This window comes from Hyaena hyaena, unplaced genomic scaffold, assembly GCF_003009895.1.
Source record: "Hyaena hyaena isolate Hyena2069 unplaced genomic scaffold, ASM300989v1 scaffold_21, whole genome shotgun sequence".
Taxonomy (NCBI): domain Eukaryota; kingdom Metazoa; phylum Chordata; class Mammalia; order Carnivora; family Hyaenidae; genus Hyaena; species Hyaena hyaena.
Window position 1 is genome coordinate 1,520,463 of NW_024080653.1, and position 27,695 is coordinate 1,548,157.

Here is a 27,695-nt window from a genome sequence, read left to right on the forward strand (position 1 = left end):
GACCTGAAACACCTTTTATTTTGTACTCAACTGTCTTCCGCACGGCCTGGACAGAAGTCAGTCACCATGAGGGCAGGGGAGGGGGCGGCTCTGCAAGGCAGGGAACACACCAGCAAGCCCACAAATTCTATTTGCCGCTGAAGAGCAACGCAGGCACCCAGAGCCCGGCAGCTCCTCTCAAATCGGACCTCCTGCCTGGGGGCCGGGCCACACATGCTTTGTGGTTCAGCGGCCGTAGGCACAGCAGCGTCTCGCAGAAAAAGGGGGTTTTCTACAAAAGACTTCCGTGACGATGAATGGGGAGGGGACAGCTAGAACGGAAACAGTGCCAGGGCACTCGGCTCCCCTCGCCGAGTTCCACACGGATACACGCGTTTCCCTGCGGTGCAAACGGCCGCAGGTCACAGAGTTGAGACCTTATCTGTCTTGAACTCCTTTTCCATTTCAGTAAGATTCGGAGATGCTGTTCGGGAAGGTGTAACTTTTGTTTGAGGAACAGGATGACGGCGGTAGACATTTAAGGCCATTTATCCATTAGCTCTGCCTTCCCCTTGACTATCTTCACGCCTCCCACCTACCACACTCGGCAAGACAGACTACGTGACTTCAGGCTACTTCCAGTCCGTCCTCCCCTGAAAGGACACCCTGTATGGAAGTTGGCGGCACTGCTTTCCACAGGCTGTCCTCAGGAGCTCCGCAGTCCGTGGCAGCTAGTCATCCACGGTGATGTTTCGGAAAAGGTAGGCCATGGACTCCCCATTGTGGATTCTGCGAATCGCCTCAGAAAGAATCAGACTGATATCCACAGTCTTTATCTTGGGACACTGCAGCTTCTGCACCTCGTGAGGGACAGTATTCGTCACCACCACCTAGTCGTTGCGGCAACGGAAAAGGAACACTGTTACTGCTCCGGGCCCCAACGTGGCCACTCAGAGTAAGTTTAGCCAACCCCCTCCCCCGCCCCCAAGTTCCAAACTACAAAAACCTCACTCCCCCGAGTATCGTCTTTACAAACTGAAATTAACCAACACGACACAAGAAAAAGGTTACACGATGCAAAACAGAAGACTGAAGGTCACGGTCTGCTTATGCAGGAATGTCAGGCTGAGGGCCGGCACTGTGCCCAACCTTCCTGCGAGCAGGAGGAAATGCCGCCGTGATATCAAATGATGGCGCGACACAAGCTACACGCCAAGTACATAAAGCAAACCTTTGTGACAACAGACGCACGTTCCCAACTACACATCTGTCCCAACAAACTGCCAGCCGGCAAGGCCGCTACGGCACGGGCCCTCCAGAGAGGGGCTCAGCGATGCTGACAGAGCCATCTTACTCTCCACAGAAAAGACAGAAGCAAGTGTGGACGCAGGCGCAGTGTGCCGAGAAGTCCCTTAGGAGCAGACGTACCTCGTCGATGGAGGACTCCTCGATCAGACGGGGGGCCTCTGCGGACAGGATGCCGTGAGTGGCCATGACATAGATCTTGTAAGCACCTCTCTCTTTCAGGATCTCCGCAGCAGCGACGAAACTTTCCACATCATCGATAATGTCATCCTGAGGAGAGAGCAGACGTAGCAGGACGGAGCTACCCTCCGTCCCTAGAAACACACACCCTCTCCTCTTCTCTGCACTCGGGGGCAGAGGGGCTCCAGCTGAAAACCAGAGCTGTCCGCCTGGGTCCAACACTGGACATCGTGGTGGCCGGCAGGGCTTGAAGCCACATGGGACACGTACAGCTAGACTTCGGGTCTGCCGAGACTCATCTCTGTGTTCCAAGTGTCTGGTCAATCCTATGCAGCTAGGGTCCCACTTACTTTTTTTTTTTTCCCAAGAGAAAGTGAAATGACAGGAACACAGAAATAATGTAAGCCATCGTCGTCAGGCCCGGCAAAGGCACTGAGAGCTGGGAGCAAATCGATCGTGCGAACGTACAGGGAGCTGGACATTTGTTCTCATTCGTAAAAATGGGCCAGCTCATCGTTAGTTCACCTCGTGGCCCTGAAGCTGAAAGCTGAGTGGGTCGGCTGGTCTGATTAGAACCCAGAGCCCAAAGGCAAAGGTTATTTATGGGGTTGAATTTTCTGACAGGAGTTCCTGTGCTCTTTCTCCGTCTGTAGGTTATAATAATCCCTGTGCAACGATATGAAAATTTCTATGTGTCCTAAGGAAGGGAGTGTGGATGAGAAAGGACGGATGGCTCCACTGAACTCTGTCATCCTCACTGGAAACATAATCCCAAAGTGGACAGCCTACTAAGAGGCAGCAGTGTCATTCTGTGCATGAAGGACGACACGTGACCATGACCATACCACTATGATTGCGATGCGCCCGCCAACATCTCCTACTACGGTTATCGGTGGCTTCTCTTTGGCCATCATCACTAGCAAAACAAAACACAGCACAAGACCCCAGTTAGTCATGTGTCACTAAACAAGTACAGTCGTAACGTCATTCCCTGGAAGTGGCGGAAAAAAACCATTATTTACACACACACACACACACACACACACACACACACACACACACACACACAAATTCTCCTAAAGGAACCTAGGGCCTCTGAAACAGACTGTCTAGAGCAGTGCTGTCCAGTAGAAACAGGTGAGCTATATGTAATTTTATGTAAAATTTTACTTAAAAAGAGGGGTGCCTGGCTGGCTCAGTTAGTGAAACACATGACTCTAAGGTGGTGGGTTCGAGCCCCTTGCTGGGTGTAGAGATTACTTACATCTTTTTTTTTTTAAGTTTATTTTTGAGAGAGAGAGAGAGAGAGAGCGGGAGAGAGGCCAAGAGAGAGGGAGACACCGAATCTGAAGCAGGCTCCAGGCTCTGAGCTGTCGACAGAGAGCCCGACATTGGGGCTCCAACTCCCGAACCGTGAGATCATGACCTGAGCCAGTCGAACACTTAACCAACTGAGCCACCCATGCACCTTCTAGAGATTACTTAAAATCTTTAGGGGCGCCTGGGTGACTCAGCTGGTTAAGCATCTGACTTCAAAGGTCATGATCTCACAGTTCGTGGATTTGAGCCCCATATCCAACTGTCCAACTCTGTGCTGACAATGCAGAGCCTGCTTGGGATTCTCTCTCTCTGTCCCTCCCTGACGTACTTTCTCTCGCTCTCAAAATAAATACATAAACTTTAAATAAACTCTTTTTTAAAAAATGTTTTATTTATTTCTGAGAGAGAGAGACAGACAGACAGACAGTGTGAGCAAGGGAGGGTCAGAGAGAGAGGGAGACACAGAATCTGAAACAGGCTCCAGGCTCTGAGCTGCCAGCACAGAGCCCGATGCGGGGCTCAAACCCATGAACCGTGAGATCATGACCTGAGCCAAAGTCAGACACTTAACCGACTGAGCCACCCAGGCGTCCCTAAATAAAATCTTTGAAAAAAAAACCAAACCAAACTTTTTTTTTTTAAGATTACTGTTGGCTGCATTTGTTAAATGTTTATTTTTATTTATTCTTTTAAAGTTTATTTATTTTTGAGAGAGACAGAGAGAGGGCACAAGCACAGGGGAAAGGACAGAGAGAGAGGGGACAGGCTCTATGCTGACAGCAGAAAGCCTGATGCAGGACCCAAGCCCACGACCCGTGAGTTGCTGCTTAACCAACTGAGCCACCCAGACACCCCAAAATGTTTATTTTTGAGAGAGAGCATGAGTGGGGGAGGGGCAGAGAGAGAGGGAGACAGGATCTGAAGCAGATTCTGCACTGACAACACAGAGCCCAAGGTGGGGCTCAAACTCCCAAAATAAAATCTTTAAAAAAAAAAGTAAAATTAAAAGATTTTATTTTACCCAGTATATTCAAGATATTATAATTTCAGTATGTAACAGATACACAAACTTATTAGGGATGTTTTACTTTTTTATCGTAGTAAGTCTTTGATATTTGGTGTGCCGGGTACACAGACAGCACTGGCCAGGTTCCAAGAGGTTAAGAGCTGCATGTAACTAACAGCCACTAAGAAGTCTTCAGGGAGCACAGGTCTCAGGATAGAGCAGAAGAGCAAAGCAGATCTTATCGATGGAGAAGCGGCGCTGGGATACAAGAGAGAAATATCCGACTCTCACTGTGACCGATAAAGAAATGTAAACTCAACCCCACTCTGTAGAAAACGAAACTGGTAAAGGTGAGAGCCAGTTTTCCTTCATTTTCTTCCAAAGTGACTTTATTTGGACAATGTAACCCTATTATCAGATAACTGCCCTACTGACATCATCAGTTTCCTGAAAATTAGGAACTTGAAGACAATAACTATGACTCCATCATCTCTTCCTGATTTGACCGGGCCTTAAAGGAGAGACTTCTTATCTCACTGCACAGTTTATACGTGGAGAAGGCCCATCAGTACACAGACCTAACTACAGGAGAGAGAAGGGAAATAAGAATTCACCCTCAAAAGAAAGTTGGCAAACAGAAGAAAGAAAAATTTTTTTTCAGAAGAAGAGGCTAAGTATTCTACTTTTTAAAGCTTTTTGTTATTCTGAAGTATTAAGCCAGTAGGGGGAAAGGGACACAAGAATAAAACTCAAGGTCATTCCATAGGTCAGTAATTATCAGGAAACAGTCCGTTTTAATGGACTCCTATCTATAGGTACGGTGAGAGCCTCAAAGAACAGGCATGCCTCTCTACCTACCGGCAATCAGCCAAGCTGAAATCCAGCACTCTTTTACTGGCCAATTTCAATCAACATTTCCTGATTTCCCATCCCAGAAACAAGGGCAATTTTTTTGAGTCTGGGCAGTTAAAACGTATCACCTAAAAGAGGGAGAAAATAAGCAACCAACATTAGGAAAGGCTTCCCTAAATTCTGTCTTTAACTTAGACCATGTGGGTAGGTGGCTGTGTTGGGGTCCCCACTTCCTAGGGAGATGTGGTCCCTGGGCCACCTGGCTCAGTTGGTTGAATGTCTGACTTTGGCTCAAGTCATGATCTCGCGATTTGGGAGTTGGAGCCCTACATCGGGCTCGCTGCTGTCAGCGCAGAGCCCTCTTTGGATCCTCTGTCTCCCTCTCTCTGCCCCTCCCCTACTTACATGTTCCTAAAGATAAATTACAAAGAGAGAGAGAGAGAGAGAGATGTGGTCCCTGTTCTTGATCATTTTCTTCTGTGAAAAAAGAAGACTGCAAGCCAGTAACCCTCATCAAAGACCAATAAAAACGCAGCTCTAGTTTGATGCACAAAACAGGTCACAGTATTCCTATTTACTTTCTGGGACTCTGCTTCTCCCAAAAAACTTTTATCTGTTTGGAATGAAAAACAAGCATGGCTAGGATGGAGGCCTAAAAGGCTTTTTTTTTTTTGAACAGCAAGCATCTCTCCTGGTGCGCTCATTCCCTGCTCTTCACTGGGTTTGGGGTCTGGATAAAAGTGAACATACAATTTGGTGGCTACTAAAAAATACAGAGACTTTAGTACAGAGCCAAGGGAAATGAACAGTAGCTCACGAAGCCAAATTTTCTAACAGCTTGCCCCAAGATAAAGCACTGGAAATTCAAAATTTTCAGTAAAAAATTTCAGACATTTTCTCTATGTACCGGAGATTAAGGGTAAAGGGCGCTAAAACTACGTTATGTTTAAGATTCTGTTCTCGTGCTTCATTTTCTGAAATAAAACCCAGTCTGTTTAAGAATAAGATGAATTGTGGGGCGTCTGGGTAATTCCGTTAAGTGTCCAACTCTTGATTCAGGCTCAGGTCATGATCTCATAGTTCAGGGGATTGGACCCTGTATTGGTCTCTGCACTGACAGCATGGAGCCTACTTGCAGATTCTCCTTTTCTCTGTCTCTCCCCACTCATGCTCGCGCGCTCGCTCTCTCTCTCTCTCAAAATAAATATTTTTTAACGTATTTTTAAAAATCTAAAAAGAATAAAATGAATTGTACACCATCACTTGTGGTCAGAAATCACTGTTAAAACTGTTATCAACTTAATCAGTGAAAATGTTAATTTATGAATTATAACCTCATTATAAAGTAGGAAATTAGCTTTTGCTTTTAAAATTAGCCATTTTGCAAGCTGCATTTATAACCATCTTTAAGTTTTACATACTCTCTTTTACTCTTTCCCCAGAGTCAATTAACCAAAACTTCCTCTCTTGAAATATAGAGCAAGGAAGACCAAGGGGAATTATTCATTCCTTATGCATTCTGATCTTGTTCTATTTTTAGCTCAATGGAAGGTCAGACTTTAGCAACAGACTGACATTAAAAAGAGATATAAGGTCTCCGGTAGAACTAGAACTGAGGTTATTTTCAAGCTCCTGATTCTTCCCAATGCAAACACGTCAAAACTTACATGCTTTCACTTTAGTGGTGAAAACCGCATCTTCACACGTAAAGTTAACCACCCAGGAAAATCAAGCCAGCAAAGGTGACTCTCTCTCTCCTTTTTGTGATCCAAACTCTTGTAATTTTCACCAATGTGACAAACACATAGCAGTGCTTTGCAGAACCATCGGCCTATACTCCGTTCAAGTTCATTAAATGCCCTTGCCTTCAGGAGGGATTCAGTTCTACTTTATAAAACAGAAAAATTTATACAACCTCACTTTTTTTTAATTCCTTTTATTATTTTATTTTATGAAAAAAATTTTTTAATGTTTTATTATTTATTATTTATTTCTGAGAGAGAGAGTGTGAGCAGGGGAGGGTCAGAGAGAGAGGGAAGCACAGAATCCAAAGCAGGCTCTAGGCTCTAAGCTAGCTGTCAGCACAGAGCCCGACGCGGGGCTTGAACCCACGAACCGTGAGATCATGACCTGAGCCGAAGTCAGCCGCTTAACCGACCGAACCACCCAGGCGCCCCTACACAACTTCACTTTTAATCAGTTACTCTACATAGGGTTCCTCGGGCTCAGCCCTCCTGGCGTCTGGACCAGGTAACTCTCTGCTGCGGTGCTGCGCAGACTTTCAGCATTTTCTCTGGCATCTACTCACAGGCCACTGGTGGTGCCGCCTGCCCTCCCGGCTGAGATAACCAGAAAGGCCTCCAGACCCTGTGAAATAGCATGGGGTGGGGGGGTAAGGGGAGAGAGGGGCAGCAACGGAGGGAACGGCCCTGGGTGAGAACCACCACTGCTCGAAAAGAACATGTTCCAGGAAGATTAAACAGTTCGTCTTCCTAAAAAACGCAGACTCTGGTCCTTTCAGTCCAGCATCTTCAGCCTCATGACTATTAAGTAAACTATTAAAATGTACTGGGAGCATAACTGAGATATAAATATAAATAAAGCATGTTTAATTTGGAAGGTACCATTACACATTCAAAACTAGCATTTTTTTTTTAAAGCATTCCCTTCACTAAACCTGTAGGAAGGAATCAGAAAATGATCCTGTGGCAACTCTGGAAAGTAGTACTGTGAACACACCCGCGTGTGAATGAAGGAACACGCTGTTTTACACCATATAAAATATCACGATAATTCAGCAGTACCCTATCAAAATAACCTTTGGCCCAGTACTTTTATTCCTCAGTCTTTATCATGTAGGACATTCAGTCACTTAAGAAAGAACGGAAGCCAAGGTGAATCACAGGTGGTAAGGTACAAGGATCGAATGTACGCTCTCAAGTCCAAATCTTGGTTAGTAAACACCACTTCCCACTAAAGGAACTGGGGCTCCTTGTCAGGACCGTTGATTCCAGGGCTAAGAAAGTGCACGATAAATACGGAACATCTAGTTGTACCAGACAGCACGGAAGTATCAAAAATGATACGGACACATCAAAAGAACATGGGAGGGGGCTTGAAGGGGTCCTCTTTGGCTGAGTCTAAGACAATTTGAGCATTACAGGAAAGAGTAGCAATGGATTAGAACACGCTGAATAAATTAAGATTCTATGAATCCATCCTGATATAAGTGAAGGAATGAACAGGGCAGAAGGGGAACTGGAAGAATCACCATTTGACAACAACATAGTATCTGATTCAGCCTAATATGAAGAAATAAACAAGCCCCAACGAAGGGATATTCTGTAGAAGTGGCCTGTACTCTTTAAAAGTTTCAAGGTCGGGGCACCTGGGTGGCTCAGTCGGTTAAGCATCCTACTTCGGCTCAGGTCATGATATTGCGATTTGTGGGTTCAAGCCCCACATCGGGTTATGTGCTGACAGCTCAGAGCCTGGAGCCTGTTTCAGATTCTGGGTCTCCCTCTCTCTCTGCTCCTCCCCCACTCATGCTCTGTTTCTGTCTCAAAAATTAATAAAAACGATTAAAAAAATAAAAAATTAAAAAAAATAAATACAAGTTTCAAGGTCATAAGAGACCAAGAACAGAGGAGCTTTCCAGATTAAATACGACTAAAGGGAAATGTCAACTGAGTCTGAGGTGTGATCTTGTATTGGGTCCTGGGCCAGGATTTCCCTTTGCCCTAAAGGATCTTGGTAGGGCAACTGGTGAAACAGGAGTAAGGTGTGCAGATTAGGTAACAGTATTCTAACTGTCAGTTTCCGGAGTCTGGTCCTTGCACAGCGTTATGTAAGAGGATATCTGTTTTTATGAAATCTATCGTGAAGCATTTAGGGATACAGGGGCATTATGGCTGCAACTCACTCCCAAATGGTTCAGAAAAAGAGCCTGTATATTAATGTTAAATCTGGAGGTTCGGAGTGAAGGGCAGAGCAGGAATTCTGTGTTACTCTTTCAACTTTTCTCGAAGACTGCAGTTTGTTCAAACTAAGAAGCTGAGGTGTGGATCCGGGAGCCCGCTGGCTTCCCTCCAAACCCTGGCTCCACCAGCCCCCAGCTGGGTGGCCGTTTCCTCACTGGCAGACTGAGGGATAACAGAAGCACCGACAGGCGGCTGTACGAAGACCACATCTGGGGATCTACTCAAGAGCATAGAGTAACTCTTGACACGTAGTAAGGGCTCAAAAGATGTTTATTATTACCGGTGCTTTGTTTTCCATAACCAAAGACTAGGAAAATTCTACGTGCTCGACAAGAGGGGACTGATTCAAAAAATTATGGTATATCCATGAAGCAGGACACCATGAAACTATAAAAGACCGAGAGTTCTGTATAGACCGATAGGGAAGGGACGGAGCAATGTGGCATACGATATACTACCGTGTGAAAATGAGAGAGAAAGAGATACACAGAGTCTCTAAATGGATATAAGAAAACAACTATCTGCAGGTCAGAGTAGCTGGGGGAGGGGGTGTGGGGGAGAGAAAAATCTAGGGGGGTGAAGTTTAGATCTTTTTTTTTAAACATTATTTTTGACATGAGATGACCTTGCCACTGACATTATTTCTTTTTAAAGTTTATTATTTATTTTTGAGAGAAAGAGAACAGAAGAGGGGCAAAGAGAGAGAGGCAGGATCTGCAGCAGGCTGTGTAACGGCAGCACAGAACCCGATGTGGGGCTCGAACTCCACAACCACGAGATCATGACCTGAGCCGAAGTCGGATGCCCAACCAACTGAGCCCCCCAGGTACCCCAAGAATTTCATACTTTTAAAATATTATCAATGTATTGCCTATTCAAGACCTTTAATTATGAAATCTTCAAATAAAATAAAGTAAAACACTACAATACCAAAAATTTAAATTGACAGAGTATGTTATTTGTTTCTCTTATATGGAAACCTCCAGAGTTGAAAACAAAGCAATGGAAATTTGATAGGGTAAAAAAATTGAATGTTTCCACCTTAGACAGGAGTCTAAGTAACCTGGAGTATATTTCCCACCCTATTAATCTCTGTGTGTTTCTGAGGTATGGCAAATAGATACAGATTTGAAAAAGAAATAATCTTTGTGGTGCCTGGGTGGCTCAGTCGGTTGAGCACCCCACTCTTGACTTCAGCTCAGGACACAATCTCACAATTTGTGGGTTCAAGCCCTGCATCGGGCTCTGCGCTGTCAGCACGGAGCCTGCTTGAGATTCGCTCTCCCTTTCTGCCCCTCCTCTGCGGTCTTTCTCTCTCTGTCTCAAAATAAATAAATAAACTTAGAATGAGAGAAAGAAAGAATCTTCTTCCTCTAAAAAGCATATTGTATCTTCCAGTATAGAATGCAGGTCATTACCACTCAAAATCCATGGAAATAAATGGCCCCCACACTGTTGGATTAATAACAAGTTAGTCAAGTATCAGGTCAAAGGGCTATATTACTAAAAATAAGTGCTGAAAGTTACCTGGATCTCTAAAGACTAGTTAGTGTATGATCAGGGGTTGCTACTGTCAACCTGACCAAAGTATAAAAGCTTAAGGGGTGCCTGGGTGGCTGGGTTGGTTGAGCGTCCGACTTCGGCTCAGGTCATGATCTCGTGGTTTGTGGGTTCGAGCCCCGCATCAGGCTCTGTGCTGGCAACAAGCTCAGAGCCTGGAGCCTGCTTCAGATTCTGTGTCTCCCTCTCTCTCTGACCCTCCCCTGCTCACGCTGTCTCTCTCTCTCAGAAATAAAAAACATTTTTAAAAAATATATAAAAGCTTAAGATTTCACACCATGACACATACAACTTCTCCCCTAAAGCTAAAATGACTCCGCACTCTCTGAATGCTAAGTGCCACCCAGGTTAGTTCAATTGTCCTCACGTGGTCTGTGAATGTAACACAATCTCCTTTTACACCAGGGGAGATCAAGGAGACACCAGTCAATTATTTCAAATACCAAGACAGCATACACCCACAGACATATTAACTCCTAGCCAGTCATACTATTCCCAGCTTGCTTCTAGTTACAAGGGAAATCAAAACACAGAGCTCATCTTACACGGCAACTCCAGACCCGGGTGGACAGTGGCATTTTTGACCATCGGGGGAGAATGGCGGCCATCATCCATGTCCAGCTCTGTACACTGGGCTTCTCCGTGGATCACAGCCAACCCCAGACGGAGTCTCTCAGCATAGGACTGCGCCCTACGAGAAAGACAAAGGGAAGCGGCAAAGTTCATGGCGAAAAAACCCAAGTGTCACTATCTCATTATTTCATGAATCAAAAAACAAAAACATCATTCAGGCTTTTAGGGACACACAAAGGAAGTATTTATACAAATCAGAATATGAGGCCTAGGCCAGAACATAAGTGCCTCAAGAGGCAGACAAGTTGAGAGGTGGGCCAGCATCTGACTCTAGATAATTTTGGTTCTACCCTTTGTCCAATATTCTAACACTCCTCTTTAGAAGATGGAACTTCTTAAAAACCACTGCCTAGGGGCACCTGGATGGCTCAGTCAGATAAACGAATGACTTTGGCTCAGGTCATGATCTCATGGTTTGTGGGTTTGAGCCCCACATCAGGCTCTGTGCTGACAGTTCAGAGCCTAGAGCCTGCTTCGGACTCTCCCACTCTCTCTCTGGCCCTCCCCCCCTCGCACCCTGTCTGTCTGTCTGTCTCAAAAATAAATAATACATTACAAAAAAAAAAACAAAAAAAACCACTGCCTGAAAAATACTCATAACCCTGTTTTCGTGAAGAACTTCCTTTTCTCCCACAGGAAAACGGAGTAATTCCAAGACTGATCTGTACTGTTGGGAGACCATAAACAAAGCTGTGGTGGGGACAGGACACTAAGGGGCCAGGGCCGGGGGGTGGGTGGTGTGTGTGTGGCACGTGCTCAAGCCATTGAGCCTTTCCGGGCCACATTAGGACAGACCCTAGATTCCAAAACAGCTCATTCTGACTCAGAAATGCCCAAAAGGAATGTTTACAAATGTCTGGCTTCTTTACCTTTTGGCGGCATCAGGAGACTTCGCTACAATGACTGCATTCCTGTAATTTGGAATCTAGATTTGGGGGTGGGGGGGATAAGAAAATACTGGAAAGTTATGCAAAGTAACACTTGGACGCTGGTATGACACTTTTCCCTCTCCTAACAACGGCCCATACTAGCCATCAGACACACCAGGACTTCATTTATACATTGAAATTGTTTTTAACACTTATCAATTAACATCATTGCAAAAGTACTGCTATATCAAGAAGATAAAAGATAAGTAATTTTTAACGCCTTCATCTAAGAAAACCTAAGGTAACTGTTAAAAGATACTTAGAAAGAAATCTCTTTTTAATTTAAAAAAAACCATGACCCTCCATGCCTAGTGCTGACCCTGTCTGGTTGCCTGAGGCATGAAGACTCAAGGGAAAGATCATTTGATGTGCCTTTCCATATGGAAATCTGATACCAGAGAAAAGCTACATGGGGTCTCTTTTGAGGAAAATAGGGTGTTTGCTGGTGGCTCCTCACTTCTTCCTGGATATACTGAAGCAGGAAAGGTGAGGCTCTAAGGTTGTCCACGGGAAAGCTGAAAAAGCCTTGTATTTCCTTTTGATGAAGATCCATAGTGATAATGTGAGTTAAACCTGAAATTTTAAAACAAAAAATTACAAAGTTCACCCCTACAAGTTACTGGCTACAGCGGACACAAACTCGACGCCCACTCCTGCCTCCTAAATGAAGACTCAAAGCAGGGACCGTATTGCGAACAATCACCGTTAAGTTATAGAGACTTTATTTGTGACCTTAACAAACTGTAATGAACTAAAGAACGTGTCCAGCCTCCCGTGAAAGAGCCTCTGCCTTCCACATGGACACAGAGCTAAAGCAGAGAGAAAAGTGCTTTCCTCTACTATCATAACTAGCGTGTTCCTGAAAATGAAGAAAAACCAGACAGAGGCAAAAATATGAATACGGGATTCATAAATACTAAAGAAGTAATGGTGTTAAAAAAATAGTAAGGCCTTGACTAAAGGATCTCGGGGAGAAATGTTAAAAGGCCTGTGACTGAAGCAGAAGGAATAAGAAAACAAAAGCAAAGTAACATACGGATTAGAAGAAAAACTCCCATTACACAAAGATAAGATCTTCAAGAGTTTGGAGCAATTTCTAAATGTCATAAGAATGGGTCAAGAAGTATTCTTCTAGAAAAACAAGATACAGTTTTTTTTTTTAAATTTTTAAAAATGTTTTATTTGTTTCTGAGAGAGAGAGAGACGTGAGCAGGGGAGGGTCAGAGAGAGAGGGAGACCCAGAATCCGAAGCAGGCTCCAGGCTGAGCTGTCAGCACAGAGCCCGACATGGGGCTCGAACCCACGAACCATGAGATCATGACCTGAGCTGAAGTTGGATGCTCAACTGACGGAGCCCCCCAGGTGCCCCAAGATACACTCTTCTAATCAACAGTGCTGATCCAAAAAAGGTACATATGTAAAACTACTGCAAATGGCCAAAGGTCACCGCAAAACTTCTAGAGCAAAGAACCAGTATTTCCTGTTCCTCACCCAAAACATTACACATGTTTAGAGAGAACGGAATTCAAATGTTTCTCAGGACTCAAAATACATATTAGAGTTTGTAAGTAAACACGCCAGACAAATAAAATCCCAGTAACTATAAAGGGTTGTTACATTTGATTCATAGGCCAGAAAGTATGGTACCACTACAAAAACACAGACTAAAAGCAGTAAGAACGAGCTGCTATAGAGAGACACAATCAGGGAGGGGGGAAAAAGGAGTATTTTATAAACTGAAGAAGTAGCAAAAGAACAAACCTGGTTTTAATATTATGCACGTGAATGGCATTTAGGGAACCAAGGCAAATACATAAATCTAGACCTGACGCTCAAAAGATCCTATATGGATGCCAAGATCGCCGCTAAAGTTTTCATGGTAAGATGACATGGAAAAGAAGTGACAGATGATGAAAAAGTCCAAGATCAGAGAAGAGATGACGTCGCTCTCAAGTAAGACAAAGAGAACAGAAAAAAGAGAAGAATTTCGGCCCAAGCTCACATAGCCCTAACCAGAACTATCAAAAGGGAACAGGAAGAAAGTAATTCGTGAGCAACGCTTAAAATCAGTCCCAAATTAGCTCTGAGGCAGGGACTAATCTCAAGCAAAACAATTACAAAGTTCACGCCTACAAGTCCGTGTCCACACTCACCTGCTTTCGCCAGCATGGACGCCAGGAGCTTGCACACGATGGAGCCCCTCTTCCTCATCTTGCTCTGCTTGCTGTAGGGAAAGTAAGGGATGACTCCGATGATGTTCCTGGCACAGGCCGTCTTCAGCGCATAAGCCATGATCAGTAACTCCATCACCGCTGTATTCACGTCTCTGAAACAGTTAAAATTCGTATTTGGGGGTTAGTTTCATTTATTAACCCCTACAAGAGATCTGAATGTCAGGCTGCACACAGGCCACCAAGACGGGCGTCACAGGCATTTTTATCATCACCTAGCTTAAGATGGCACTTGTGAATGCAGGGGTGAGCCTGTTAGCTCTTCTTAGCCGTGGTTTTCATCTGCGGTTTCGTAAATCCACAGCATGGTTACCTGCACTCACCTTCGCCTGGGTCTTCTGTCAGTGATGCGATCACTGGGGTGGCGGGTGAGGCAGACGGCCACTCCTGGTGGCCAGAGTTAAGCAACACCCGCGGGCACCAGCCCAGGGGTGGGGGACTCAGCCCCTGCGTCCAGCGAACGCCAAGAGAGGCCCACTGTCCTGCTACGTAGCTGCATCGCCAGGAAGGATCTGGTCTGTTCTTCCAGGGGTAGCAGGTAGGGTGGAGGACGGGAGGTCTTAAAAATCTCCTCATCCCTTTTTTCTCAAGTACACAGATTCCCAACAACGGTTACTCAGAGGGAGACAAAGAAAGAAGTAAGATCTGAACATATTCAAAGGAAAGGCTACTTTCAGTTTTAATGAATGTGGATTGCTACTCTTTGCTGAGGCTGATGGAACCCAAGGGAGGCTCTGCCCTTAAAATAGGTGAGAAAAAAAAAAAGGTGAAAACCTCAGGGCGGAGGGGGGGAAGCTCTGAGACTAGAACGAAAGGCAGCCTGACAAGGTCCTACCTGAGTTTTGCGGAGGGGAGTTCCCAGGGGATCTGAGATGCCGAGGACTCTGCCCCAGGGCAGAGGCTGGCGGATGCCTCCTGGATGCCTCCTTGGCTGTCGCCTGGACACACTGGGCCACAGAGGGAGTTCAATGGCTGGGGTGAGGTACCCTGACCTCATATCCTAATTAAGACTACTCTCCCCTGCTCTCAAAAATAAATAAATAAATATAAAATAAAATTAAATTAAATTAAATTAAATTAAAAAAAGAGGTAAGAGCCTTGCAATCCTTCAGGACGCTCTTCCAATGGTCCTTGGATTATCCAAGAAATCATCAAACACCCTCTCTTTGGAGTCAGGAGTGGATCTCCCTTGCCTTCCCGAGAAAGAAGATCATTTCTGTGCCTTAGTTTCTACCCACGTGAGCAGTCGGCTCTCTCTCAGGGTCAGTCCTTGAACTGTATATGCAGCAGTGACACCGCCCTCATTTATGGCAAAACAGGAAAGCCTGCCATCAACACGGTACAGGCTTCATAATTTTCAAGTCATTAAATGAGATACTCATCACGGAGATTGCTTTGTGGCCTGAAGGGCGGGTGGTCGGGCCAATTCCTCTCAGTCTCTCTGAATTTACGTAGGTATAATGGCCTCTGCTGACAGGTTACATTAGTTTCCAGTTATTTCCTTCCTCTGAAGTAAACTGGAACATTTTTCCTTCTCATGCTCCCAAACTAATAATGTCCCAAGTCGGGCATCAAAAGGTTAGAGGACACACAATCTTTTGACAATGATCAAGACAAAACACTTATAAACACTTTCAAGGTGCTTGGGAATTCATTATCCCTGGCCAATTTTAGTTCACTCACATATTCAACACATATTTACTGAGCAACGTGTATCAGGCACCGTGTAAGGTGTGGGAGTTAAAATGGCAGATGAGCTGCCCACATCTGAAGAAACTGCCAGAGACTCACACCGGATCACCCTTGTGGTAATCATTTGTCCCAAGAAGGGGCACATCTAACTCCATGTTCCCCCGCCCTGACTTCTAGACTTTATTCCACAGAGGGGAGAGCTTCCCTTCCCCCATTAGATCACCTGAATTGGTGCCTTACGGGCTCTGAATGTTAAGCTGGAAGGCTACACGGTACCCGGGGGGGCAGTATGTAAATAAGTCAGGAGTCCACACCTAGACTCAACACCAGGCATCGCGTCTGCTAGAGCCAAAGTCCTCTTCCGCATATAGACTGCTGGACAACGTTGGACACGCAATTAGAGCTTTCTCTGCTGCCCGCGGGTGTGGTGCCGTGGGGGTTATAAAAGTTCCACCCGCTGCAGTTTCTCACATCAGACCTCAATGTCAGCAATACATTTAGGGTTGAAGTTAATATATTCCGGAAGAGTATTTGCCCAGGTGGCTGGGCTTTTAGCTGGCTTTGTAATAGCATTTATAACACGCAACCAAAGGATACAGTGAGGTGTGGACAGCACCCCTCCAGGGGCGCCCAGAGAGCAAAATGTTAACGTACCAAGACGAACAATTTTGGAAGAGCCTTGATTTCAGCGAAACTTCCCTTTCGTTAATTACTAATTTCTGCCATGGGGTTTCATTTGTTGCCTTTTCCTCTTCCTATTGACCAAGGGATTCAACATCCTCGGGCCCCAAAGCTAAGGAAAGCCTCCCACGCCCCACCCCTTGAATCAGGAAAGCAACAAAGGAGCCTTTGTCACCCTGGCTTTCCCCATTCAGCCACGGACACCAGAGAGCTGGCCAGCAGGCAGTGAATCTGAGGGCCAGCAGGGTGAAGACAGGTTGGCTGGCAGTCTCCGCTTTGTTTATCTGTTCCCTAAGCCTGTTCCAAGCACATCCTGGCTAGTTTTTGTAGTCTTTGTATCTAAGTAGGACAATCTTAATTGTTTACCAACTAATGGACTCATTTTTCTTTCCCCTAAGATAATCACATCCTATATTAAATTCGACCCTGACTGCTCTGTCATTTTTGATAAACAAAGATAAACGTGAGGTGAGGAAGCAGGCACGGTGTGTATGCATCGGTTGATGTGCGCAGCACTGCGACGATGGGCCATCACCACAGATGGTAACGATGAGGACCCGGTTACGGGGTAGGACTTACCGCACCTCCAACCCCACGAATTAATCATCTGCAGCAAATAAGTTATGTTTTTTAATTTTTAAAGTTTATTTTTAGAGAGAGACAAATTGTGAGTGGGGGAGAAGCAGACAAGAGAGAGAGAGACACACACAGACAGAGGGAGTATCCCAAGCAGGCTCTGCACCGTCAGCACAGAGCCCAACACGGGACTCAAACTCACAAAACCGTGAGACCGTGACCTGAGCTGAAACAGGCAGACGCCTAACGGACAGAGCCACCCAGGCGCCCTGCAAATGTTCTTTTAATGACTCCTCTTACATTCTGTCAACACATTGGGCCTTGTAACATAAACACGGAAACTGTCCTTCAACAAAACACTCTGTAGGCTTCACCTCCATTCTCCTCGCTTCCGTCACTCAGTACATCTGGGAGCTCCTGGGGTACTGATGTGAGATGTTGGGGTTTGGGAGCAAATGGTCAAGAAAGAATTCTTGAGACGCCTTTGGTGCAAAAAGCGCTGTTTTATGAAAGCGTGGGGTACAGCACCTGTGGGCAGAAAGCGCTGCGCCGGGGTTGTGGGGAGCGGCTGATTACAGACCCGCAAGTCGGGACGGGGTCAGGGACAGCGCGAGTCTCTAAGGAAGGTGGAAGGAGCGGGCTGTCGCTAGGAAAAGGTCATTTACTGTCCGGCACCCGCAGTCATGAGACCCTTCAGATGTCTATCACAGGCCATACGCTTGCAGAGTGACTGCTAGCCTGTATCTCGGGGTGGGTGGGGGTGGGGGGAGGTTAGAGATAAAGGGAGTTTCCAGAGGGATTTTTTTATAGATCTTGGAGGTTGGACTGCTGTCAAGCTAAGATTGCCTCTTGCCTCTAGCGAACTAATAACACGGAGGCAGCTAAGCTCTCTGAGGAAGGTCATGCTGAGCTGTGGGTCTCCAGTACTTAACGGGCTATTAAGTTGTAAGGAAGTTTAATTACTTTTCTTTGACTTTGTTCTCCACATCCTATATCACAGGTTTAAATCAATGGTTAGGCATCCGTCTTCAGCTCAGGCCAGGATCTCATGGTTCGTGAATTCGAGCCCCATGTCGGGCTCTGTGCTGACAGCTCAGAGCCTGGAGCCTGCTTCGGATTCTGTGTCTCCCTCTCTCTGTCTGCCCCGCCTCCACTTTCTCTCCCCTCTCAAAAATAAACATTAAAAAAAATTTTTTTTAAACATGCAACATAATCATTTGATTCAGAAAGGCTCTCTGCCACTTCCAAAAATTGACAAGGCAGCGTCACTCTCCGCTGGTGAGCGTGACACCAGGGGGCAGCCTCGGTGACAGAGCTCCCACACTCTCCGCATGTCACCCCCAGGCAAGACCCTTAGGTCTTCCCCTCATTTCAAAAAACTTTATTTAATGTTTATTTTTTAATTTTTTTTTAATGTTTATTTTTGAGAGAGAGAGAGAAGGAGAGAGAGAGACAGAGCACGAGTGGGGGAGGGTCAGAGAGAGAGAAACCCAGAATCCGAGGCAGGCTCCAGGCTCTGAGCTGTCAGCATAGAGCCTGACGCGGGGCTCGAACTCATGATCGTGAGATCATGACCTGAGCCGAAGTAGGACGCTTAACTGATGGAGCCACCCAGGCGCCCCTAATGTTTATTTTTGAGAGAGAGAGAGAGGGAGAGAGGGAGAGAGGGAGAGAGAGGGAGAGAGGGAGAGACAACGAGCAGGGGAGGGGCAGAGAGAGAGGGGGAGGCACAAATTCTGAAGCAGGCTCCAGGCTCCGAGCTGTCATTGCAAAACCCGATACGGGGCTCGAACCCACAAACCGTGAGATCACGACCTGAGCCGAAGTCAGACATTCACCCAGGTGCCCCCTTCCCCTCATTTCCAAGCTGCAACATCGGAAAAAAGCACGAGGCAAAAAGCGTGCCATAACTGCAAGGAAACCAGCATGAAAGCAAATCTGCCAGAGGCCTAGCGGGCAATACAGAAACAGCCATCACATTGCGAAGTTCCAAGCATCCATCAGAGCCGCCATATCTAACTTACTACGCCCAGCAATTCCATTTCTCGGAGTCTTCCTAGGGATATAGGACAATAGGATGTACGGATGTACCGGGCGCAGGCACCCCCAGTATGGGCTCCAGAGGAGGGATTCACCCCCACGGGGGAGGGAGGGGCTGAAAGTTCCCACCCTCTACCCTCTGCTGGCTTCCAGGCAAGGAGGAACCCCCATCTAGTGGGGATCTAGAGGCTTTCCAAAAACCATCGAATTAATGTCAATCAGGTGTGGCTGAAAGGGGCTTGTTATGAATAACAAAAGACACTTTCATTGCTCTTATCACCTAGGAAATCCCACGGGTTTTAGGAGCTCAGAATCAGGAAAGGAAGACCAAATGTATATATATATATATGTGTGTTTTTTTAAGATTTTATTTTTAAGTCATCTTTACACCCTGGGGCTCGAACTCACAACCCTAACTGTGATCAAGAGTTGCATAGCTCTACCAACTGAGCCAGCCAGGCGCCCGCAAATATCCATCTCTTATTATAAGTCACATCTGCACTGAGGCTACGAGTAGCTTCCACGTGGGATTTGGGTTAAGGACCAAAGAAGATACATGGAAGAGGCTGCGTGCTGCAGCCTTCGCTGCCATTGTCACTACCACAGTCTCAGGAATGGAACTAAACCCAGACGGAAAGGTCTGCATTTTCCAGAGACACACAGAACCCAACTTTCCCACTCCCTGGTGGGGGAGGAGAGGAGAGACTCCTGCAAGGAAGGTCACCTTCAGGGAGGCTAGGATTTCCCGGCGGGGAAGGGGTGGCAGGTGCCATCCACGGCAGAGACAGCTCGAAATGGGCCACTGTGCAAAAAAATAATTTAAAAAAGTGCGAAACCGGTCTGGCTGGGTACGTGGGTGACAGCCGTGCACTGCATTTAACCACGAAAAGCTGCTGAGCAGAGCTGAGCAGACGTGGGCTGGGTTCTTCATTGCATGTGAAGGTAAGATATTTTTGCCTCTGAGTGATTTAAAGCTTGGAGAGGACAGTCAATAGTACAGCGTGACAAAGCGACAGACAGGGTAGGGATTTCAAGAACCTACAACTGGTTTTTTGGGGGCAAGCGTTTAGTTTAATGTGCAAAGACGTTTACAGTGAAAGCAAATGGAACTGTCATTTCTGTGCTAACATAACGAATTACATCGCTAAGGTTTTTAGAGGAAAAGGGAGGTAGAAAGTAGTGCTCTTACCTGGGTATTGTTTGTATGATGAAAATATCTTGGCCCCGAACAGATTCTTTTATTTCAACTCTTGTTTCTGAAAAATAAAAAATAAAAAAACGTTTCTAGTTTAGGTATACTAACAGGGCTGCGTTTGGAGGGAGTGAAGATGAACCTAACCCGACACCTCATCTAGCGCACTAAAATAATTCTGAAAAGGTCTCAGAATGACAAGCATCCATAAAAAATAGTGAAGCTAAAGGGAAAATAAACCAAAAATACGCTAAAAGGCAAAAAAGTAACACAAACAGATCCACATAAAATCTCAGGGTCCAAAAAAGAAAACCCATCACTGAAATAAAGACAAGGCACTTGGGGGGGGGGGGCGGTCAGAAGTTAACATCCTTCTTTCCACAAATGCCGAGGCCCCCGCGGCGCCAGGCCCAGTCCCAAGGTCTCCAAGCAGCGGACCAGACCCAGCAGGTGAGGACTGATCCAGGAGAGGCGACGCAACGCCAAAGGCCAGCAGACTTTCTCAGGCCAATGCGACAGGAAGAGACTGAGAGATGGGGCGCCTGCCCGGCTGGCTCAGTAGGCAGAGCATGTGGCTCATGATCTCAGGGAGGAGAGTTCGTGCCCCATGTTGATCATGGAGCCTATGTAAAAAAAACAACAAAAAGACAAAGACCAGGAGAGCGAATAGTAACAAGAGCTCACTGCAAGCTGGATGGAGTAGGGAGGAAGGGAGCAGCGAACAAGCAGAGACGGGGGGGGGGGGGGGGGGGGGGGGGGGGGGGGGGGGGGGGGGGGATGGGGGTGGGGGGTTGGGGGATGGGGTTAGGGGGCCATCCACTTGGAAAGCACAGCGGGTGAGGAGACAGACAGGTTCGGTAGCCAGCAGGGGCCAGACCCTGTAGCAGCGCGGACTTTATTCCAAGGGTGACAGGACAGCCCCTGGAAGATTCCAGGACGGGATGGGTGTGATCTCTGGCTGCTGCGTGAAGAGCCGCGGAGGGCAACATGGGCACCAACGAGACCATTCCAGTGGTTTCTGAAGGTGTCCGGGCAAGCGGCCGAAGGCAGGCTGGACCAGAGCCATCAGGGGTCAGACTGAAGGTGTGTTCTGGAGTCAGCACATGTGACAGTGAGGGGGCAGGATTCAGCTCTCAGAGGGTCCCGTGTGAATGCTAACGAGCTGGACCCTAGCCTGCAGGATTTAGGCAGTAGTGAGTCAAAAACATTTGCGTTTTGGAAGCATCCTGGTGGAGGTGAGGAGAATGGACTAGAGAGAGATAGGAAGGCCTGTTAGCAAGCTGCTGCGGAGGAGGTGGGGAGGGAGAGAGAAGGAAGAGGGGAGGGCAGGGAGAGGTGAGGACGGAGTGGGGGAGGGAAGGAGGAAGGAGAGGGTTTGGGAGAGGGAAGGGGGCAGGGGGAGGCAGGGAGAGGGGAGAGAGAGGAGACCTAGTACAAGGATGGAAGGAAGGATGGAGTAAAAGGTCTTCATTAGGGAAGCCTGGGGGGCTCAGTTGGTCAAGCATCGGACTTCGGCTCAGGTCATGATCTCGTGGTTTGTGGGTTCAAGCCCTGCGTCAGGTTCTGTGCTAACAGCTCAGAGCCTGGAACCTCCTTCAGATTCTGTCTTCCCCTCTCTCTGCTCCTCCCATGCTTGTGCTCTGTCTCTCTCTATCTTTCAATAATAAATTTAAAAAATGTTAAAAAAAATTAAAAAAAAAAAAAAAGGTCTTCATTAAACCACCTTCTCATCCTGGAGTGTTTCATCTCAGGGGATCCCCAAATGCCATCACCGTAAATGAAAATTGTTATTGCTAAATAGACAAGCTCTTCTACCTGATTCATCTTTAGGTTCTTTTTAAAAATTTTTTTAATGTTTATTTTTGAGAGAGGGACAGAGCGTGAGTGGGAGAGGGGCAGAGAGAGAGGGAGACACAGAATCCAAAGCAGGCTCCAGGCTCTGAGCTGTCAGCACAGAGCCTGACGCGGGGCTCGAACTCACAAACCCTGAGATCATGACCAGAACCAAAGTCGGACACTTAACCGACTGAGCCACCCAGGTGCCCCAGTTCCAAACTCTTTTATATTAACTTATCACTGCAGGGCACTGTACAGCCCGAAGTATGCGGCCCCACTAGAAAGATTCCGAATCCGCATTCCTAGGGCCCCGGCGATCCACAAGGTGCTTTCAAGCATTATCATTTAATGTTACAATTTTCCACAGAAGCTCAGAGGGCAGCAAAAATGTGTTACCAACCCAGGAAGAGAGTCTATGAGAGACCTGAGGGCAAAAAATTTAGAGATGAAAGAACTCGAAGATGGTTTTTGTAAAAAGTCATTACTACCTGCTCCCAGATTGCTCTTGATGCCACCTGATGACACAGGAGACATAGATGCAAAGGGTATTTAGCAAAGGTAGCCTAATATAGGAGAAAAAACATATTCTCTACATCTCTCCTTTTGTCATTGTGAGATGACAAGACATTCACATTATCCTGGAAGAAGGGGAAGGAGACTTTACGAAAGAGAACAAAGAAAGATTTGGACGCAAGTAGTGAATGATCTTAAAGGGAGAAATGTTTCCATGTTACATGGGAGTAATATCAGCCTTTTAAAGACAGGTCAGTTGAGGGGATCCTGGGTGGCTCAGTTAAGTGTCCAACTCAGGTCATGATCTCACGGTTCGTGAGTTCGAGCCCCACGTCAGACTCTGCGCTGACAGCGTGAGGCCTGCTTGGAATTCTCTTTCTCCCCCTCCATTCTTCCCCCTCCTGCTCTTGTGAGCTCTCTCTCTCAAAAATAACTAAACATTAAGAAACAAAACATGTCAAAAAGAAAAGAAAGAAACAAACAAAACATGTCAGTTGACTAAACATAGTTCAGAGAACAAAGGATGTTTAGGAAATCACTTTAACTTACCTCCATTGGTCTCCTGATAGACCACTGATTTCCCCAATTCAGCACCAAGACGCCTATGGGGAGAGGGGGGAGGAAATAAGAATGCTCTTTAAAAAAACAAGACTCCAGTTGATATCTGTACGTTTGGCAAAAAGGCTAAAATAACTACCCTAGCATTCTTTCCCCAAAAAACCAGAAAGTTCAGAAAGTTTAATGCATTAAGAGCTATACATCCACCACTGTTTCACAAGCAGCTTCAAGTGCCCACCATTTTGTAACATGCTGCTTTACGGGGCAGGGTTCCACAGCCAAAGTTTAAGGTCTAGTTTATGGTTTTCTGAATAAAGGTCTTAGAAAACCATTCCCAAACAGACGCTTGGCTACTAGCACCAATTCCAAAGCCACAAACCACAGGGAAATGCCTCCACTGTCAACAGCATATAGACTTCAGTGCCATTGACCAAATGCAGTGTGAATGTTGTCTGGGGTCCTGATTAGAATAAACGAAGTACAAAACGTCACTTTTGAGACAAGGAGGGAACTATGAACAAGGACTTGATACTAAATGATATTAAGGAATTAATTGGGGCGCCTGGGTGGCTTAGTCGGTTAAGCGTCCGACTTTCGCTTGGGTCATGATCTCGCGGTTTGTGGGTTCGAGCCCCGGGTCGGGCTCTGTGCTGACTGCCAGCTCAGAGCCTGGAGACTGTTTCAGTCTGTGACTCCCTCTCTCTCTGACCCTCCCCTGCTCACGCTGTCTCTCTCTCTCCTAGAAATAAATAAAACATTAGGAAAAAAAAAGGAATTAATGATGTCATAGATTGTGGGTTTTTTTTTTTTTAAGATTTTATTTTTAAGTGATGCCTACACCCTCCATGGGCTCGAACTCACAACCCCAAGATCAAGAATTGCATGCTCTACCCACTGAGCCGCTCAGGCACCCGTCATAGGTTTTTCTGGTTATCGGGTAGCACTTTAGTGAGCGAAGTGCTACGACGTGAGGGTGGAAATCTGCTTAGAAATACGCCAGCCAGGCCCGCAGGAACAGCGAGGAAGGCCGCTGGGCTGAGGAGGCCGTGGCTTTCCAGGGCCCTCTGGCTACGTGTGCGATTTCAGACTGCCGAGGATTCACTACATCCATGGGCTGCAGCTTTCTCTCCAGGCTGCTGTGGCGGAACCAAGAAGGGCGGCTCGTGCAGACTTCTACAGAAATCACGATCCCCTAAGAGATTCTGAGATGAAGAAGGCTGGTGTCTCAGAGCGCAAAGTGGTTTTGGAATGTCGAGAATTTGCTGGGGTTGGGCTCCATGGCAGTTTGTCACTGACCTGTGTTTCCTAACTATGAAACGCGGATCCTGGGGTATGAAATAGTTTCTCTTGATAAACAAACAATTAACAAATACTGTGCACAGTACAAATAAGTAGAATTATCCCAGTCAAGTCAGCCTTAAAAAGGACTGAAATTCTGATACACGCTGTAAGACAGACAAACCCTGAAAAATTATTTTAAGTGAAAGAAATCAGACACAAAAAGACAAATATTGCATGATTCCATTTATAAGAGGTACTTAGAACAGGCAAATTCGGACACAGGAAGTAGAAGAGAAATGACAAGGGACTCTGGGAGGGTAGGATCGGGGACAGTTAGTGTTCTACGAGTACAGAGTGTCTGTTCAGGATGATGAAAAAGTTCTGGAAACGGATACTGGTGTCAGCTACACAACACTATAGATGTATTTAATCTCACTGAGTTGTACACTTAAAACTAGCCAAATGGTGGGGCACCCTGGTGGCTCAGTGGGTTAAGCATCTGACTTCAGCTCAGGTCATAATCTCATGGTTCATGGGTTCAAGCCCCACATCAGGCTCTGTGACGGCACGGAGCCTGGAGTCTGCTTCGGATTCTGTGTCTCCCTCTCTCTCTCAAAAAACGAATAAACATTAAAAGTATTTTTTTAAAAAGGTTCAATGGTACATTTTATATTATGTATATTTTACCATAATTAAAAAAAAAATTCTCCATGATTTTTTTACAGAGTAAAACCTGGCTGGGTCAGTCAGTAGAGTAACTCTTGATCTCCCGGTCATGAGTTCAAGTTCCACGTTGGGTGTAGAGCTTACTTCACATATTTATTTATTTTTTTTAAGTTTATTCATTTTGAGAGAGACAAAGAGAGAATGCGTGCGTGCATGCACACGAGCAGGGGAGGGACAGAGAGAATCCCAAGCAGGCTCTGTACCGTCAGCATGGAGCCTGATGTAGGCCTCGAACTCATGAACCATGAGATTATGACCGGAGCCGAGACCAGGAGCCAGATGCTTAACCGACTGAGCCACCTAGGTGTCCCTAGAGCTTACTTAAAAAACAAACAAACAAAAAAAAAGAATACTCCAGCCAAAAAAAGGTGAGAGAGAGGTAAAGTTAATGAAATAAGACTAACAAAAAGTTGCTAAATTGAAGCCAGATGGACACTGGGGATTAATTATAACTTATACACATCCTGGGAATCTGGCACACCTAACTTTTCTACTGATTCAAGTGCAAAACCAAAACAGTTTGAAAATCCCTGCTTGGAAGTTCAGATCCAAAAGCAGTCACGGAAATAAAATATCTTAACTTCAGGAACCTTGAAACTTTGCTCAGGGGTAAAAACCTTTCTTCAAATAAAATCTTATTCAGAAACTCAGCATATGAAACAGATAGAGGAAGTATTTACAAATAAAATTTACAGTAATTTAAAACATTTAAAACATTTCTGGGGGCGCCCGGCTGGCTTGGTTGGAAGAGCATGGGACTCTTGATCTTGGGGTCACAGGTTGAGCCCCACACTGGGGGCAGTTGATTGCATTAAAAACTAAAATCTTTCCAGTATTTCTGGAACAAGGCAGCGAAGAACCCAATATTAAAACAAAAAAGCAAAACCATCGACCTTTTAAATGTGCCCTCCTCTCTCTGCTTTCTCTCAGCAAGGTCACTGTGGCAAATCTGACCCAAAACAAACAAACAGGAGCTTTATATTTAAAGTTAGCATTTTCATTGGCCTCAAAAAGCCAATTTATCAGGGGTTAGAAATAGAAACGAGGTAGTAGATTGCAAAAGGGTTTACTCTTCTAATCTCATGTATAAACCCGACTGAAGAGTCATTACTGAGAAAACAGGACTAAGGTTTCCCTTCCACACTGCCATCCAGAATCCAAAACTACATCCTTGAAGTTATTTATCAGCTCTGAAAAACCCAGAGAAACTCTAATGTAAACTGTTTTAAGATTTAAAAATGACTTTAAATGTTAAAAAGGAAGTTATTCATTTATATCTTAGGTTTGTAACAAGGTTTTCTGGAAAGGGCTCCTAAGGCTCTTCCTTTACATTAGGGCTCTGGGACTCTCCAAAAGAGCCAACTAGAAAAGAGTTCTTATTCCGAGGGCCACTGTGAGCGTCTGCTCTGCTACTAGCTTTATCTACATTATTTTGTTCATGTTCACGATGTTCCTGCCCAGTAGATAACAGCATCGTCCCTATCTTACCAATGGAATTCAGGAAAATCACGTCTCTTGCCCAGTGCCACTGGGTTAATAAGGTGGCAAGGCTGGGAAGGCATCTCAGAGCTGTCACACCCCAGAAGCCACCTGAGATCACAGGCTTTCTTGGGTGTAAAAACACACGGAAAGGCAAAGACCTTCCATCAAATGATCGAATCAAGAGGTGCCTTAAGAAATAAAGTTAGACGTATTTTTGTCAGCAACTCCGACCAATGTGCTCCCCTGGGGTTGCCCCATCCGCCCTGCTCTCCCCTCCACCTCGGCTTGGGTGGGTGCACCCCGCGCCTGCCACCTGCAAGGCCCTCCCGCCGCCCCCCGCGGAGCCCCCCTCCGGGCGCAGCGCCCCCGGACTCCGGGTCAGCGTGTTCATGCTCGGGGACCTGCGGGCCTCGGGCCCACCGACCGACTAGGCCTGGGAGCCGAGATGACCGGGCTCCCGGCTCACCGCCCACTGTGGGGCAGGGGGCCGCACCCAGAGCCCCTCCCCCCACTCAGGGGCTCCCTGCGGGGCGACGGCAGCCTCGCCCCTGCCCGGGAAGTGGGAGCCGGGCAGCCCGCGCGGGGAGAAGTCGGAGTCCGCCGAACGCGTCTCGGGGGCAGAATGGCCACCCGCAAGGGTCGGTCCGGCCCAGAACCCGCGGGCCCGCGGCTCCCGGCGGCCCGGGTCCGGGGCGGCGCCGGGGGGTGGGGGGGAAGGGGCGTCGGGACCGCTCCCCCCTTCCCTCCCGCCCCACCCCCCCGGCCTGGGGCCCCGCCCCGCCCCCTTACTCGGTGATGCGCTTGGCCAGCTCGGTGCAGGCGGCCGTGGAGTTGGCCGAGAAGACCCGGTAGCCGGTGCGGGCGGCGTTCATGGCCGGGCGGGCGGCGGGGCTGGCTCGCGGGGCGCGGAGAGTCGAGGACGCCGAGAGCGGGGGCAGCAGCAGCAGCTTCTTGGGCATCGTCCGGCCCGAGGCGCGGTTACAGGCGGCCGCGAGGCCGGGGATCCGGCTGGGGAAGGCGCCGAGAGACCCGGCACGCGAAGGAGAGAGGCCGGAGACCACCCCCCCCCCCCCGCACCTCCACGTACGCGGGGCCACCAACGGCTGGGGCAGAAGCCACGCTCGCTGCGACCGGCGCTGCAGC

General features: G+C 46.9%; 1 protein-coding gene across 1 annotated transcript; it reads right to left on the minus strand.

Annotated features, from left to right (window-relative positions):
* On the minus strand, positions 1 to 27,689 carry PRPSAP1 (phosphoribosyl pyrophosphate synthetase associated protein 1). The gene is made up of 10 exons (XM_039226493.1): positions 27,342 to 27,689; positions 23,055 to 23,107; positions 20,154 to 20,220; positions 13,898 to 14,070; positions 12,202 to 12,317; positions 11,685 to 11,740; positions 10,728 to 10,873; positions 2,310 to 2,380; positions 1,408 to 1,554; positions 1 to 869 (listed from the first exon to the last, which is right to left on the minus strand). The coding sequence occupies exons 1-10, from the start codon at positions 27,509 to 27,511 to the stop codon at positions 711 to 713; spliced, it is 1,158 nt and encodes a 385-aa protein (XP_039082424.1). The 5' UTR covers positions 27,512 to 27,689; the 3' UTR covers positions 1 to 710.
* Positions 27,690 to 27,695: the final 6 nt, after the last annotated feature.